Source organism: Mchenga conophoros, linkage group LG11, assembly GCF_057382185.1.
Source record: "Mchenga conophoros isolate Kocher_MC1m ecotype Shallow Benthic linkage group LG11, M_conophoros_male_GT1.1, whole genome shotgun sequence".
Taxonomy (NCBI): domain Eukaryota; kingdom Metazoa; phylum Chordata; class Actinopteri; order Cichliformes; family Cichlidae; genus Mchenga; species Mchenga conophoros.
The window spans coordinates 24,274,582-24,290,014 of NC_140536.1; the positions used below are offsets into that span (position 1 = coordinate 24,274,582).

Consider the following 15,433-nt stretch of genomic DNA (forward strand, 5'->3'; position numbering starts at 1 on the left):
ATCCCTGAAGACCGCTGTCTGGTACAAGAGTTTTATTGAGTATTGTCCATTATTCACTTGGGGGAAAAAAAAAAGGAAATTAACATGACATGAAAAAAAGCAGATTTTACATAAAGCTAAATAGGAATTAAATCATTTTCCTGAAGTTGTCCATGGCTTCTTTCACCTTCTCAAGCTCAATCTGGCTCTGTCGTAGCTGTGGAGAGAAAGAGGAAGTTTCTTATTTACAAGGAATTCTTACAACCTGAGAATCCTGTCGAGTCAATTTCCTTTTCCCACCTTCTCAGCATCCTGCTCCTGCACCTTCACCGGCACCTTCTCCTTGTAGTCATTCTTCCCCATCTTCTCTCTCAGTTTCTCCATCTGTTTCTCCAAATCCCCTTTCTTCGTCATCAGCTTAGCCACTTCCTTCTCCACATCAATGAGACCCTGTGGGGGGGGAAAAGAAGTGAAAATGGGAATCGCAGCTAAAACTTGATCCTGTTATTTTTGCTCTGCAATGGAGAAACTTTAAAAAAAAAAAAAAAAACTGAACTGCCATTCAGGTGGAGCAAATTTAAAAATGGCATCCCTGATAGTATAAATGCATATCTACTCATATCTATCAGGCTATTCACAGGGGAATTCACCTAATTCAAAACTTGAAAAAAAGAAAACCTACATGTAAAACACTAGTGCATTCATAGTACAGGGGGTCTAAGATACACACACCTGATATAACAGACAGATGGAAGGATACAAACAGAACAGGGCAGATTATACTGGCCCTCACCTTGAGCATAAGGTTGACAGTACATCTGTCAGAAGCGATAGCCACAGCACAGCCTTCTGGGACAGGCTGGTTGGCTGTCAGAGAGATGACGGCCTGAGAATAAGACAAGGTCTGGATCTGCAGACTGTATTTCTGCACCAGGGACACAGTTGCAGAGTCTATGCACTGGAGGTAGCCTAAGAGAGGAAAATACAGATGGTAAAGGTTTCGAGCATCAGAACAGTGCATTCTTGATGAGCTATAACTCTGATTCAGTGCATACACATCCTCTACATACTGGTGTGCAGTTTAATTCATTTTAATGAAGCATATTTTATAATAACAACATATGGTATGTAAATGCTTTAACATATTTTTCAATATCTGTATGCCGAAGTTGAACTATAAAGTAGGAGAGGTTGGAAAATATTATGTAAAGTAGCTGAAAACTGCTTGTTAGACTCTAATCCTTTCTTTTAATAGCAAGTTTACTTCTTTAGAGAATCAGAAACTTTTCTTGGAGACTTCTAAAGTCTTCGTGTGTTTCAGGCCAAACTCTTGTTGCTATAGTCCACTCGATCTGTCACTACAGTTGCTCCCCTCTTTAGATCTTTAAATCATTGCTTGTCATAAAATGCAGCATTACTGCCATCAAATTCAAAACTATAGTGGAATAAAAATAGACTGCTCAAAAAAATAAAATAAGGGAACACTCGATCATCCCAGTATAACATAATATCCCTAAAATTTAAGTGGTATCAATCTGTCCAGTCAGAAATTACAAACCATACAGAATCATGTTCACCTGCTTTGGTGCAAATGAAAGTTGCTGAAGAAGCAACAACAAGACAACCTCTGGAAAGGAAATGGTTCTCACAGGTGACGGCCACAGACCATTGCTCTCGCTCTATCCCTCCTGATTTTACTTGCTGCTGGTTGCATGAGTCACTGTCTACATCCCACTCAGGTTACTCAGTGAGTCCAGCTCCAGGATGGCCACATCCATACAAGAAGATTTACAGTGTCTCTCAGACAGACACCAGGGGACACGAGGAGAGCTGGGCAACTTGGCAGCAGGACCGGTATCTGGTCCATTGTGCAGCGGAGACAGAATGACCTCCAGCAGGTTATTCAAGCGCATGTTTCTAACCAAACAGTCAGAATCAGACTCTATGAGGGTGACAAGTGGGATCTGTGCTCACAGCCAAGCACCATGCAGCTCAACTGGCATCCTCCTAGGAAAACCAGAACTGGCAGGCTCGCCACTGGCATCCCGTTCTCTTCACAGATGATGTTGCAGGCAGAATAACATTTGCCACAGCATCTCCAGACTATTTCATGCTTGTCACGTGCTTAGTATGAACCTGCTTTCATCTGTGAAGAGAGCAGGGCGCCAGTAGTGGACCTGCCAGTTCTGGTGCTCTCTGGCAAACTCCAATCAAGCTGCACGGAGCTGATTCGTGAGCACAAATCAGATCGCCAGATCAGGTGAATGTCGCCAGGTCCTCACATATTTTGTTTCTAACAGTTTGATCTGAAACGAGGATGTAAGTAGCCTGCTGGAGGTCATTCTGTAAGGGCTCTGGCAGTGCTCCTTGTCCCACAGAGAAGAACAGATAGCATAAGAGCCAGCTCTGCTAGTATCCCCAGGTATCACCTCCACACTGTTGAGACTGTGGTGGGGAAAGACAGCAAATCTTGTGATAACACGTATGAATGTACCGACCCGGATGAACAGGACTCAACGGGCTTCAGATACCGACTCGAGCTACCAGCAGTGACAAGGATACTAACAAAAAGCCGAACTACAGGAAACTCAACCAGGAGGGCAAAATTTTCTGTGGTCACCACCCCTCCTCCCAACTTTCTCTGTCTTTGTTGCCTCTCCAGTCCACCTGTTGTCACTTTCATCTGCACCAAACCATTGTGAAGTGAATTCTAAATGGTTTGTGCTTCCTAACTGGACAGATTAATATCCCAGAAGCTTAACTGGGACTGTAAGGTCAAGTGTTCCCTTAATTTTTCTGAGCAGTGTGCAAAAAGATTTCCATGTGAAGCTGGCAGGCTTGTGTGAACATGCTGAATTGAGCTAATTTCCAACTGTAAGTACAGCATTGAACAGACATGCTGGTTAATTTCCACATGAAAATAGATGAAATATGAACTAAAAATTATTTTTAGCATCACTTTTAAAATTTATTTTGTGTGTCTTACAGTCAGCTCTGGTCTTGGTTAGATTGTAGTCAGCCCTAAGCGATCGGATCGTCTTGACAATGGTCATTATGAACTCCATGTCGCGGTCCACCTCCTCACTGTTCCAGCAGAACTACAACAAATCACAGGGAAAAAATGTAATTGCAAAAAACACAAAACAGCACTCTCCACAAAAAAACTTTTTAAGGCTATTTGAGCATCAGTAAGATTCAGCACAAGCTGCCCCCCCCTTCTTTTTCTCACCTCTTCGGTGGTGGGATATGATGTGACGCAGATGCTGGGAGGATCGCTCTGAGGTTTTCTTCGTGGTAACCTCTGATAGAGCTCCTCAGTGACGAAGGGCATCAAGGGAGACAGCAGGCGTAGACCAACCTCTAGACAGGTGTAAAGGGTCTGTCTGCACACCAGGGCTTGTCTCTGGCTCGTGCTGTCTTCCTCTGCTTTACTGAATACTGGTTTCACACTTTCCTGGAAAACAAGAAGAGAAAAAGGAAAAGATAAGGAGGAAGTGGAACTTTCATGAGACTCTGGGCTGCTCAGTCGCCTACAAGATCCTTACCAGGTAGATGTCACAGAGCTCGTACAGCCAGAAGTTGTAGATGGCGGTGGTGATGGTTGGGAAGTCGTAGGCCTTGAAGCCGGCGTCACAGAGTGTAACAGCGGCGCTCAGCCTGGACAGAATCCACCTGTCAGATACGCTCTCCTCTCCAGATAACTGAGAGGATCGACAGAAGTGTAAAAAAGAAAAAAAAAAGAGAGATCTTTAGATTCAGGCAACACAACCCCGCACCAGGTATGTCCCAAATGTCAATGTGTGCAAATCTACGAATACAAATCATGGCAAACTAAGCCTCCAAACAAACACTGTTTTGTTTTGAAACAGAGATTTGGTCAAAATGTGTTACGCATCTAACTCGAGGAATATCAATAAGCATGGAACAGACTTTGTTTATGTTCTGTATCCTTCATCTGTTCCCTTGGTCTCACCTGGACTTTCTCTGATGGTACAAAGTTGTCTCCTAGAGTCTTCATGGCAAACTTCACAGCATTCCACAGTTTGTTGCAGAAGTGACGGTAGCCCAGGATGCGGTTGACATCCAGGTTGATATCCCTACCTGCGAGATTCAGAAATGAAGATTTCAGTAAATACCAAAGAACGACTCCAGTGGAAATCAAGCTGTATACTTGTTATACTTGTTAAAATGTGGTTTTCTATCTGCTAGAAGAATTATCATGAGTGAAAATGGCATTAGTGGCCATAGCTGTGGGTACTATAGCATTGGTCTGATGAAAGAAAAGGTGCAGATCTACACCAAAGTCATTTTCAGGCATAAAGGGATTCATTTACCTGAAACACTCATGAATGTCTACTTCTGATTGACAGAGATAAGCTTTATGGTTTGTAATTAATGTATATTAGTGAATTTCAAACACTGGTCATTAAAAGGAATCTAAGAAGGAAAACAGGACAAACAAGGAAGACGTAAAAAGTTCACCTTGGCTGGTGTAAGCACACAGAGCAAACCGGAGAGCATCTGTGCCACACTCTGGGATGCCATTTGGGTAGTCTGACTTCTGGCCCTGCTGCGCTCTCTCCACCTCCACAGGATCCAAGTTGCTGTCCATCAGCTGGGCATGAAGACCCTAGAGGATGGAGAGTAAGAGGACGAGGGAGGTTTTCAACAATTTTCTCTTTTCATCTTCAGAATACGAGACCTCCTTCGACTGCCTGATGTTTAAACTGGCCAGGGAGGAAAGGACCTTCAGAGGGAAAACATTCAGGGTTAAGCTTAGTTTACAAGTCCTTCAGTGCCCTCTAGAGGACAGGTCCGTTTCATCTGACTGAACAATTTCCCCGCAGCTGGTGAAGAGATTGATGGACTCAATAAAAGCTTGTTGGAAGCAGAAAGAGGTGCTTAATAAAGTTTATATAAGAGTAAGGGCCTCAAGGGACCCATAAGAGCATGGTGACTATGTAAAAGACAACCCAAACAGATGGGAGAAAAGAGTATGTATATTTATGTTTGCCTAAGTGTTTGTGTGTATCTGAGCGTGGATTAAAGGCTGATTAGGCTTTACCTCCAGGGAGATCCCTGTAATGACGTCTAGAGGGTCGATAACGTTGCCCAGAGACTTGCTCATCTTCCTTCCGTGAGCATCACGTACCACTGCATGCAGATAAACCTGAAAAATGAAACGAAAACATCAGTGAGTCATGTACTACAAATATCACATCCTGCTGTGTCAGTGTCGTGGGTGATTGGTCTCACCTCTTTGAAGGGCAGCTTGCCTGTCAGTTTGAGACCCATCATCACCATGCGGGCAACCCAGAAGAACAGGATGTCATGGCCCGTCTCCAACAAGGTGCCGGGGTAAAACACCTGCAGGTCCTCATTCTAGAACCAACGACAACAAACACATTGGGAAAAACACAGAATGATTAATATTTTAGGAGGGTTTTTTCTTTTATACTATGAAACCAGAAATCAGGTATTAAACATTTCCATGTTTCTCTTTTCTATTCTGCTTAAGGTATTCTTTCAGTCAACTGAAACAATGTGCCGTCTGTGTCAGCAGAAAGAAAGTCATTTAACCTCAGTGTTTTACCTCATTAGGCCAGCCGAAGATAGAAAAGGGGAAAATGCCAGACGAGAACCAAGTGTCCAGAACGTCCTCGTCTGAAACGCAGGAGCAAAAGTTATCTAATCTGCATGAATATGGAGTAGAATTAATTAAATTAGGCAAATGTGTGTGTTGGCGCATTATGAAGTTATTAGATAACTTTACAATAATTGTGCTACGGAAAAGTGCCAAATTAAAAACAGCTAAATCTCACCCTGTCTGAGGGTAATTTTGTCTGCAGACACATTAAAGCGTTTCGCCGCCTTCTCCCTGGCCTCTTCCTCTGATCTCCCACTCACCCAGTAATGACCGTCCATGTCCTGCAGGCAAAAGAACAGAAGAAGAAATAAATCAGAGAAACAGACAATGACATGCACGATACGGATGCAGCTTTTATCTGTCATCTGAAGTCCTCCAGACCTTGACAACAAAAAGAGAAGTCATCTTACCTCTCCTGGTTTCACAGACGGATCGTTGACAGTGATGAAGTAAGCAGGAATACGGTGACCCCACCACAGCTGCCGAGAGATACACCAATCCCTGAAAAAGAAGACAGAGAGACGGATGTGAAAATGAACTCTGTGCACACTTTCTGATAATCATCTCCTTTCTAGACCTGAACCAATTTGTTCACTAATAGGTGAGGCGATGGCAGAAAATTAACTGGCATCAATTTTAATAATTGATAATGTAATATATTCTTTTTTTAATTAAACTTTCTCCGGTTCTGGCTCATCACTTTCTATTAACTGATTTCCTTTTTTCCTGTGTGATGAGAAATCAAATATCTTTGAGCTTAAACAAGCTTGTTTCTGAGAAAATTTCATCTGTTTTAAATAATATATTAATCAAATAGCCAAGGAAATATTCTGCCAATTAACTGATAACAAAAAGGTGTCAATTTCCTACACTAAAATTGACACCTTTTCTCAAGATTTCTGTTTAAATGCCTAAAACTGCAGAAAGCAAAAGTGTCAAAATGCTTAAACTAAAAGCTTAAAACTAAAAAATAAACAATCAGGAAGCAGTATTTACTTAATGTTGTCCAGCCAGTTGAACCATGTTTTGAGATGGTGGTCAGGGATGATTTTGAGCCTGCCTTCTCTGACAGCATCAGCAGCCTCCTTGCCCATATCTCTGCAGTCCACATACCACTGGGGTTTCAGCAGCGGCTCCACAATGTCCTTGGAACGGCTGATAGGGAACACGCACAATGGGGCTTAAAGGAATACAGATAAAGGAAGCTCAAACAAAAACAACCCATGTCCAGCTTGTGCACAAATTTTACCTGCAAACTGGGACAACCATAGGGTTGTCTTTGATCTCTTTAAACTGGCCTCTGTCTTTGAGAGCCTGAAGCACTGCTTTCCTGGCCTCAAAACGCTTCATGCCCTGGGGAGGGAAGGACGAATTAAAAATAAAAAATTCTGAAAAATAAGATAGCCTCATGAAGCAAACTATGAGAAAGCGTGACTTTAGTGTCACACACTGCAGGGGGGAAGGACGATAATGAGACACTATACCAAGAAGGGAGGAGGCACGTTAATGAGCAGGCCATTTTCATCCAAGATGTTGATGAAGGCCAGATTGTGTCTCTCTCCAACCTCGTAGTCATTATGGTCATGAGCCGGGGTGATTTTGACAGCGCCTGAACAGAAAATGGTGCAGAGAGACAGGCCAAGCAGAGAACAAGGGAAAAAAGAAAAAAAAGAACAATTGTAATGAGGCAAATGGCTGGGCTTAACGACTTGTTATGATTACTTATTCTCGGCACACTGTAGACCTGCAGCTATGACATCTTTTTTCTGTACCCCAGGCCTACCTGTTCCAAAGCTCATGTCCACAAAGTCATCAAAGACTATGGGCATCTTGCGGTCACAGAAAGGATGAAGAACCATTTTTCCTTTCAGATGCTGATATCTGGCGTCGGCAGGGTGAACGGCTACTGCGGTGTCTCCAAGCATAGTCTCAATACGAGTCGTGGCCACGATCACCTCCTCATCTGAAGGACAAAGAAAGAACAAGGAGACCTGTATCGTAACAGCAGCACAAAGTGTCTTTGTTAACATTTTTTGCTTTCCATAAATTTACATACCTGATCCATCCACCTTGTAGGCAAAAGACACCAAGACCCCAAACTCGATTTTCTCCTTGTAACCAGGCACAGGCAAAAGAGTCCTGCCAGCGAGCTCCTTTTTATCCACCTGAAAGCCGAAAAATACATTTAATCAAGAGGGCACACAATGCCTGGCACTGCCAAAATGGCTCTGTTACCATTACAGCCTAATAACAGGGTTATCAGTGGAGCCTTTTTCAGGGTATTTATTCTGTTCATGCAGTCACACATTTATACAAAAAAGCCTAACAAAATAAGCAAGAGCCCTTAAATGCAAAAGTGTTTAATTTTGTATTCACACGAGCAGGAACTTGCATGAATTACCACATTACACAAAGTAAAGATACAATATCTCATCACAGTAAGTAGTACAAAGAATCGAAGAGTCTTTTTTCAATACTTCATATTTCAGACATAATTCTGTAGGTAATCTAAAGGTTTGTGCTGATATCCAGTCCTAGTAATCAGTGGGTGATATTACCTAATGTAACATTGCTTCATCAGTCTGTTAAAAGAATGCAACTCTATCATCGAGATGTGATTCGGTTTTATGCTAATGTTCCTCACGGCTTCATTAAGACATTCTCACATCATTATGAGAGCGAGCTGCAGTGCTCACGCCACATTTACCATATTTGGAAAGCACATCTAATGCCATGAAATGCACGAGCTCAGGGATATCATACCATAACACTTGTACTGTATTATGATGGTTAATTTGATCATTAAGAGACGCCACATCCAATATCTGGCTATGGAATAAACATCCATACACTCAAACTAATATTAAACTGTAGCTTAGAAATGGAGCAACAGTAACAAACTTCATCTCCTGTTAATACTGTTCATTGACTTTACTAATCAGGACTTCAGATGGGTGAACTTTTATCTCTTTCCCCCATGACGACAACATTTGACAACCTTCCTAGTACCCTTAACAATTAGTCTGACACCTCATATATCAATAAAGATGTAGTTTGGCAACCGAGTAGCTGCATAGGTGGAGACCATCCTCACTATCTTCTGATGCAGAGCCAGTCATTTTGTTCTATAAGCAGGCGTGAAATATCACAGAACCTGCTCAGCTCAGGAAAGAGCTTCAAAGGTTACAAGGTAGTAGTAGCAGCCAATAAATGTGAAATGAGTGAGGGCGGGTCTGTGTACACCTGCATGTAAAGGCATGCTGATGGTGTCTTTGGGCTCTGTGTGATGTATCTGGACCTTGACATATATCATATAGTTTCATAAAGGAGCAGCTTTGAAGTTTCCTCTTTGTCACAGCCACAGATCGCCGGACTCACTCTTATGTGCGGTTACTAATTTGTTCTGACAAGTCAGTGCAGACCCCTGTTACTGTTCACCAGCCTGTTTTCTTCTGCTTCATCCACAACAGAGTAATTCACGACAGCCATTTCAAAAACTGGGCAGTCTGCTTTGTGCCTCCTCCTTGTTTGTTAGGGTTGCGTGTTGCCTGGTGTGAAAGATTAACTGCACCTAGAAGGGCTTTCATGTTCCTGACTGTTATTTTTTTGTTCTGTAACCTTTTTTTGTCTGAGTCCAAGTTGAAAAACGTCCAGGAGAGCATCTTGCTTGCAGGCCTATTTTATTTTTTTGCAAAACAGTAAAACCTTTAACCCATACTCGATAACTTTGTTAACTCTCACTAAACCTCTTTCCGCCTGGTTAGTTATTATTGATCACCCTATTAAGTTGGGGTGGTATCATTTGTTTGGCATAAGTTTGATTTGAGCAGAGTGCACTAGACTTGGTACATTTTTTTCCTCAGGGTAACTGTTCATGGGGGAGTTCACAATATAATCATGTTTCAATGAGCTTAGCAAATCCACAAGATGCATGTGAGACAGCTCCATTTATATTCTTTATATACTTGTCTGTGAATGTCCATCCTAGTATGAGTACCACTGCAGATAGAGGTGGGACACGCCAGACACCCCCCAATGCAACATCACAATACTTAACTCACAATAGGATATTAGTGTGACTTCCAACATTTATCGATATGTTGAAGGTTAAAGTAATATATATTGCAATTTATGACCCTTTTTTCAACTGTAAATTGCAGTCAGTCCAAGTCAGACTGCAACTGTTTACACAAAGCTCGCCTCCTATCAGACACCTGTGCAATTAGCTTGCGATCAAATATGGTTGTGCAACACCCTCAACCTCTTGGCAACCATTTAGTCATCACAAGTTGAAATCTGCCAGAATGTGAAATAATTCAATTTAACCTCCAGGTAGCCACCAATTTATTTGTAGATGTTTCACGTTTTTATTTGTGTGACTGAGCTTTTAGCTTGTCTTGAATTAGGAGGTAGTTTTGTCAGTTTACGGATGGTTTTTTTTTTTTGGTTCAGCCGATTTAATCTAAGTTTTCTCGGCTAACATTACCTCAGGGTGTGGTGCACCCTGAGCACTGCTGTTCTTATCATTCCAAAAGTATTTTAAATATTTCATTAAACATCAATATTTGTTGTCCCTGTATTGATCCAATGTTGCCATGGAAAATATCTCAGTGTATCAATATCCCCCCACTTGCAGTTGTCTTGTGGTGAAAAAAGGTCCCGAAAATGAGACATACTGCTTAACGCAGAGTGACTTGCCTCTATGTCAGAGATGGCAGAGTTCAGTGTACAGGACCAGTTGACCAGCCTCTTGCTCCTGTAGATCACTCCCTCATCGTGCATGCGGATAAAGGCCTCTTGGACTGCATAGGAAAGTTTCTAGAGGAGCCCAGGTAAACAGAAAATTTTTATTTTTAACTATTATTGAACACAAAATTTCCCACACATCAAAGATTTTAGAAACCTTACAGGATCCATAGTGAAGCAAGCTCTGTCCCAGTCCAGGGAAGAGCCCAGTTTCTTCAGCTGATGGTAGATCCGGTCTCCCTTCCTACAAGGGATAAAAAGAAATTTTGTGGTGTTTTTCCAATTTAAGATTGTTTAAATCTTCGCTTTTCCTGCTACTTCTTTTACTTACTCATTCTTCCATTTCCAGACTTCCCGGATAAAGTTTTCCCTGCCCAAGTCATGACGGCTCATGCCCTTCTCTCTCATCAGCTTTTTCTCCACCACCACCTGGGTCGCAATGCCAGCGTGGTCACAGCCCGGGTTCCACAGGGTGGTCTCACCTCGCATCCTGTGCCTGCACAGACCGGATGGGAGATTAGCTCAAACATATTAGCAGAGAGAAATTTCATCAGTTAACAAAAGAATTATAGTTTATTAAATTACCATCTGGTTAGACAGTCTTGGATGGCGTTGGTGAGGGCGTGACCCAGGTGAAGTGATCCTGTCACATTAGGTGGAGGGATGCACATCATGAAGATGCCCTTAGCATTTTCCTCACTAATACTCTTCCTCTACAGAATATAGTGACAGACAGGTTATTTGAAGCTAAAATTATCAATTAAAAATCTAATTCAGGACCATTTTTATAATATCTGAGGACTTACCCCATACTCGGGCTTGAAGAAGCCCTGCTTCTCCCACCACGGATACCAGGCAGCCTCCACATACTGAGGACTGTAGGAGTCAGGAAGTGGACTAACAACATCTGGCAGCAAAGGTGAGGAAAAAGTTCAGTAAAGCATCTAAAGCTCACTCAAGTGAAATGCTGAAAAAACTACTAATATCACAGCCTGAAAAGAAGGTGCACTTTTTTAAAACACGTCATCACTCAGTGAAATAATAAACCTCTAATGAATAAAAAAACCCTGCAAAACCCAGAAGGACTAAACGTAAAGGTCAACAAAGCACAATAATACACACATAATATACGATGAGAAGTATGAAGACACTTGGATGTTAAGCTTTCTAGCATACATACGAATATCAAATCCTGAAGCCTAGAATCTGTTCCCCTAAATCTAAAGAATACTGTGGTTGTCTAACCTATGTGTCTTTTATTTTACACAGCACCTAGTTGGTGAAATGTCCACATTTATCTAAAAACTAAAAACTGTGGCGTGACCACAGGCCTGAGCTACAAAGCAGGATTTGGTGCTTACTGAGGCAACTTTATTGTTAAACCTGGATTTTCTGGGTAATGGCAGTGGTTAACTTGTGATGGGATGGCGCATCACCATGGTAACTTCTGCTGCAGATCCATCTTGTTATAAAGGAAGTTAAGTTCAATAGAGGGGGTCAATTGGTACAAAACTACCACCCACTGATCAATCAATTCTCCGGAATATAGTGGTACCATTAACGTGGACCTCGTGCCCAGACAGCAGGAGGGTCTATTTTATCCAGCTTTACTTCCTGCCTTTAAAAAGCCTTTACTGACATAGTGCAGACACACACACACACACACCTCTATAAACTAACTTGATTGACAGTGGGGAGTTTTAAATACTAGGCCACAGCTTAAATCATTTAATGTGCTTTTGGTATCAGACACGTCACACTTGTAATGCTTTTAGCCCACACTGTTTGAACTTTGCATATTTTTCAGATATTACAGTCTTTGTTGTTTTGCTGCCAACAGACCTGTCAGTGTTGTTTCCCCTTTCCTGCCCTACTCTCCTACTTTGCTCATCAATTCCCTCTTTATCAGGTCCAGTCATTAATGACTGTTCTGCCTCTAACTAAAGGGCCTTGTTCTACCAGACCAAGCAGCTCTCCAGCATCTTCAGATCTCCACTTCCTTCTTTCTTTTTCTTTTAAGATGGAAGTACTGGTAGACTGTCTTTTGCAGTTTTATTTGTTGGTTTACTTTTTTACCTCATTAGTTTAGGGAGAGAAGCTCTTGGTCCTACAGCCCACTGACCCTAATTTGTTCCACTTTTTTTTGCCCGGCCATTTCCTCTGTTTTATTTTCTGTTTAAATTAAACAGCTTGAAACTTAGGTGTGGCATCCGCTTTACAGGTTGTGGTCACTAAGATAAGGTAACTTTAAAGTGCAAGCTTCAGGGAAGCTTGCCTGGAACACTAAGTTACGTGGAATGTGCTTACAGTACACAAATCAACTCAAGCATAGTGAACACTCACCTTTTTTTTCTCCAGCAGGGGTGGTGATGTTATATGTAATCACTCCCAATTCCTTCTTCTCAGGTTTGGCCTTTTTCTGAGAAAAAAAAAGCAGAAGAAAAAAAAACCATGAGAGACTTTGAAATAGTAATGTCTTCAGTGACTGAGTTACTATCAACTACAAATCAGACGGCTAGCTCAGAGTCACCCTTTCGAATTTTCATTTTCAAATTTTTGTGTTCTGTACATTCTGTTTTTCTTACAGGTGAGGCAGTTAGCGATAAATTGTACTTTGTCCTTTTATGACGTCTTCCCCTATCACCCTCCTCCCCCTTTTCCCCCATATCCTGCCTTAGACATTGTCATACTGTACACCACATACAATGTAATAACTGAAATGGCATGAACAGAAATGAAGAAATAAACAGATAAGCTCTGAACAAGAGCAGTCTATGGAGAATTTATACAGCTGATCACAGTGCATTGAGATCATAATTTTGACAGAACACAGCAGGACTAAAAATAGAAAAACAAGAAAGTGCTTGTATGAATTTAATATGTTATATAAATCACTTTCACTTTCAAGTAGAGTAGAAAAGCACTACATAAGAACAGATGATTTACCATGGATATTTGCGATTTTCAAAACTTCACAAATGAATTTCTCTTTGTACATGTTGCGTATTTATACCTCAGATGGCGGCTGTGTCTTTTTCTTTGCTTCCATTTCTTTCTTCTGTTGGAATTTTTCAAGCTTTTCTCTCTTCTTTGCTTCTTTCTTCAGCTGGGCCTCCGTCTTCGGTGGGCCTGAGAGAGGAAACATCACAATGGCATGAGATACTGTACATTACATTCTGCTAATACTTATCAAGTGATTCGTTGAAGTTCCTAACCGTTTGCTGGAGCGCCGGGAGAGTCAGCAGCAGGACTGCCATTAACAGCATTTGTAGCAGCATTTGTTTTTGGTGTGACTGGGACCATCTTTTCACAAAGAACGATCTCCCCCAGTACCTTCAGGAACTGTGGCTGATTAATGCAGGTCGTGAACCATCTGGTAACATTCGTTACAGCCTTCCTGTCTGATGGCTCCAATGCCTGAGTATTCATAAAAGCATAATAAAGCTCGTCTGTTCAGAAGCTATGCAGAAAAACCTGTTAGATAGAAAGTGTAGCGCAGGACACATACATATTTGAAGGGGAGTAAAACCGCTGTAGCTACAGCCATATCAGCCAGGGTAATGCTCTCTCCCACCAGGTAGGTTCTTGGTGCCAAAGCCTGATCGAGAACCTTAAGAACACGCATCAGCTCTGCACGGGAAGTCTGCTGGAGCTGAGAATGCACAAAGAGTAGGAGAATACATTTTTACATGAACAAATCAGACACACGTTCAGGTCCAAGAAAGCTTTAAATACCTTCTTATCCACTCCTGTCACCCCCATCAGAGGGAAGACCACAGCACACGACACTGGGGTGAGCTCATTGTCTGCAAAGCTGAGCCACTGCCACACCTGGCTCTGCTGCTTAGCATCCAGACCAGCCCTCTTTCCCTGAAAGGCTAAGTACCATGACACAGCAGTGGCCCCGCTCACTAGAGAGTCACCATCCCCAGCGGCGGCCAGCACCAGGGCTGGTCTGGAGCGGGCGTTCAGAGATGCAGGAGGGTCCTCTGTGATGATCTGCGGCCGGGAGGACGGTCCATATTCTGCAGCTAAGAGAGCCAGAAGGCTCCTGAAGTCATCAGGGTGAGGAGACACGTAGAGAGTGGTCATCTCTGGTGAAGACACATTCAGGTTGCATGAAGTAAGAGAGAAACATTCATTTTGTTGCTGTAATTGAGCATTTCCTTATCAGACTGGATGGGTGTGTTTGCTGGCAGAAACACTGTTATGCCAAACTTTATGCCACTCAAGGGGCATGTCCAGAAGGTGGGTTAAGTTTTTTTTTTTTTTTTTTAAAGCAAACTGTTTTAAACATATTTAATAAAATCAGCTTTAAGCATGTCACAGTGGGTATCAGATTAGCTTTAAAAAGGATAGGTATGCTAGCCCGTTAGCTCTTTGTTTCACTTTCTGCAGCTCTGAGCCGTGGCACCTGTCAGACTGATGAAAACTCATGCAAGCAGGCTAGTTAGCTTAAGCCAACGAGTCAAACTGAAAGAAGTTTTTCTTCAGCAGCTCCAGCGTGAACTTTAATAAACCTTTATTCAAGCTGCCACAACTTTAAATTCACCAGAAAGTAAGCGTCTAAGAAACCTGAGGCTTGCTATTAAAATGTTTTAAAGCGAGTCCTGCGTACCTTTGAATGAAACAGACAGAGACGTCAGCTCAGTTAGCACACACACACAGCCACATGAATGCCCGTCTGATGCAATGAAACTGCAACGAGTTCCGGGTTTCAGCCGTCGCTTCCGGCACAAAACGGAAGCCATGTTATCTACAACCCATTGACGAGAACAGATCAGCAACAACTACCACTGAAGGTATTTTAATCAGCGATCGGTGATTAGATTAGATTGCATTAGATTAGCAACGCCACTGTGTAAAGCTATTAAATTAAAAATTATAGAACCTGCATTTAAAAAGTCTTGTTAAAGCTGTTAAAACTGCTAATAAAAGCAATTTAAAAGCAGTTTAATAAAAAGTTAAAGTATGATGACGATGATAGTGATTATTATTATTATTAGTAGTTGTAGTACATAACTATTACATCAAATCAGCTAATAGTAAGAAAATGATAAT

The 15,433-nt window shown here is 41.9% G+C and overlaps 1 protein-coding gene across 1 annotated transcript; it reads right to left on the reverse strand.

Annotated features, from left to right (window-relative positions):
* Positions 1-17: 17 nt before the first annotated feature.
* On the reverse strand, positions 18-15,123 carry vars1 (valyl-tRNA synthetase 1). Its single transcript, XM_085291665.1, has 29 exons — positions 14,991-15,123; positions 14,108-14,466; positions 13,881-14,024; positions 13,588-13,789; positions 13,386-13,501; positions 12,716-12,791; positions 11,179-11,279; positions 10,958-11,085; positions 10,704-10,868; positions 10,535-10,616; positions 10,325-10,444; positions 7,683-7,791; positions 7,410-7,589; positions 7,111-7,235; positions 6,876-6,979; positions 6,623-6,781; positions 6,037-6,127; positions 5,802-5,907; positions 5,573-5,643; positions 5,236-5,361; positions 5,045-5,149; positions 4,462-4,609; positions 3,953-4,080; positions 3,525-3,680; positions 3,209-3,433; positions 2,966-3,077; positions 773-948; positions 280-429; positions 18-196 (listed from the first exon to the last, which is right to left on the reverse strand). Exons 1-29 carry the CDS (start codon positions 15,121-15,123, stop codon positions 128-130), a joined length of 3,966 nt encoding a protein of 1,321 aa, XP_085147791.1. The 3' UTR covers positions 18-127.
* Between the last annotated feature and the right edge of the window lie 310 nt (positions 15,124-15,433).

Coding starts and splice junctions, on each gene's coding strand:
- vars1 (XM_085291665.1), bottom strand. CDS start 15,123: ATGGCTTCCGTTTTGTGCCGGAAGCGACGGCTGAAACCCGGAACTCGT. Junction 5,150..5,235: donor GCAAGCTGCCCTTCAAAGAG/GTGAGACCAATC, acceptor TTCATTTTTCAG/GTTTATCTGCATGCAGTGGT. Junction 4,081..4,461: donor GTGTGCTTACACCAGCCAAG/GTGAACTTTTTA, acceptor TGAATCTCGCAG/GTAGGGATATCAACCTGGAT.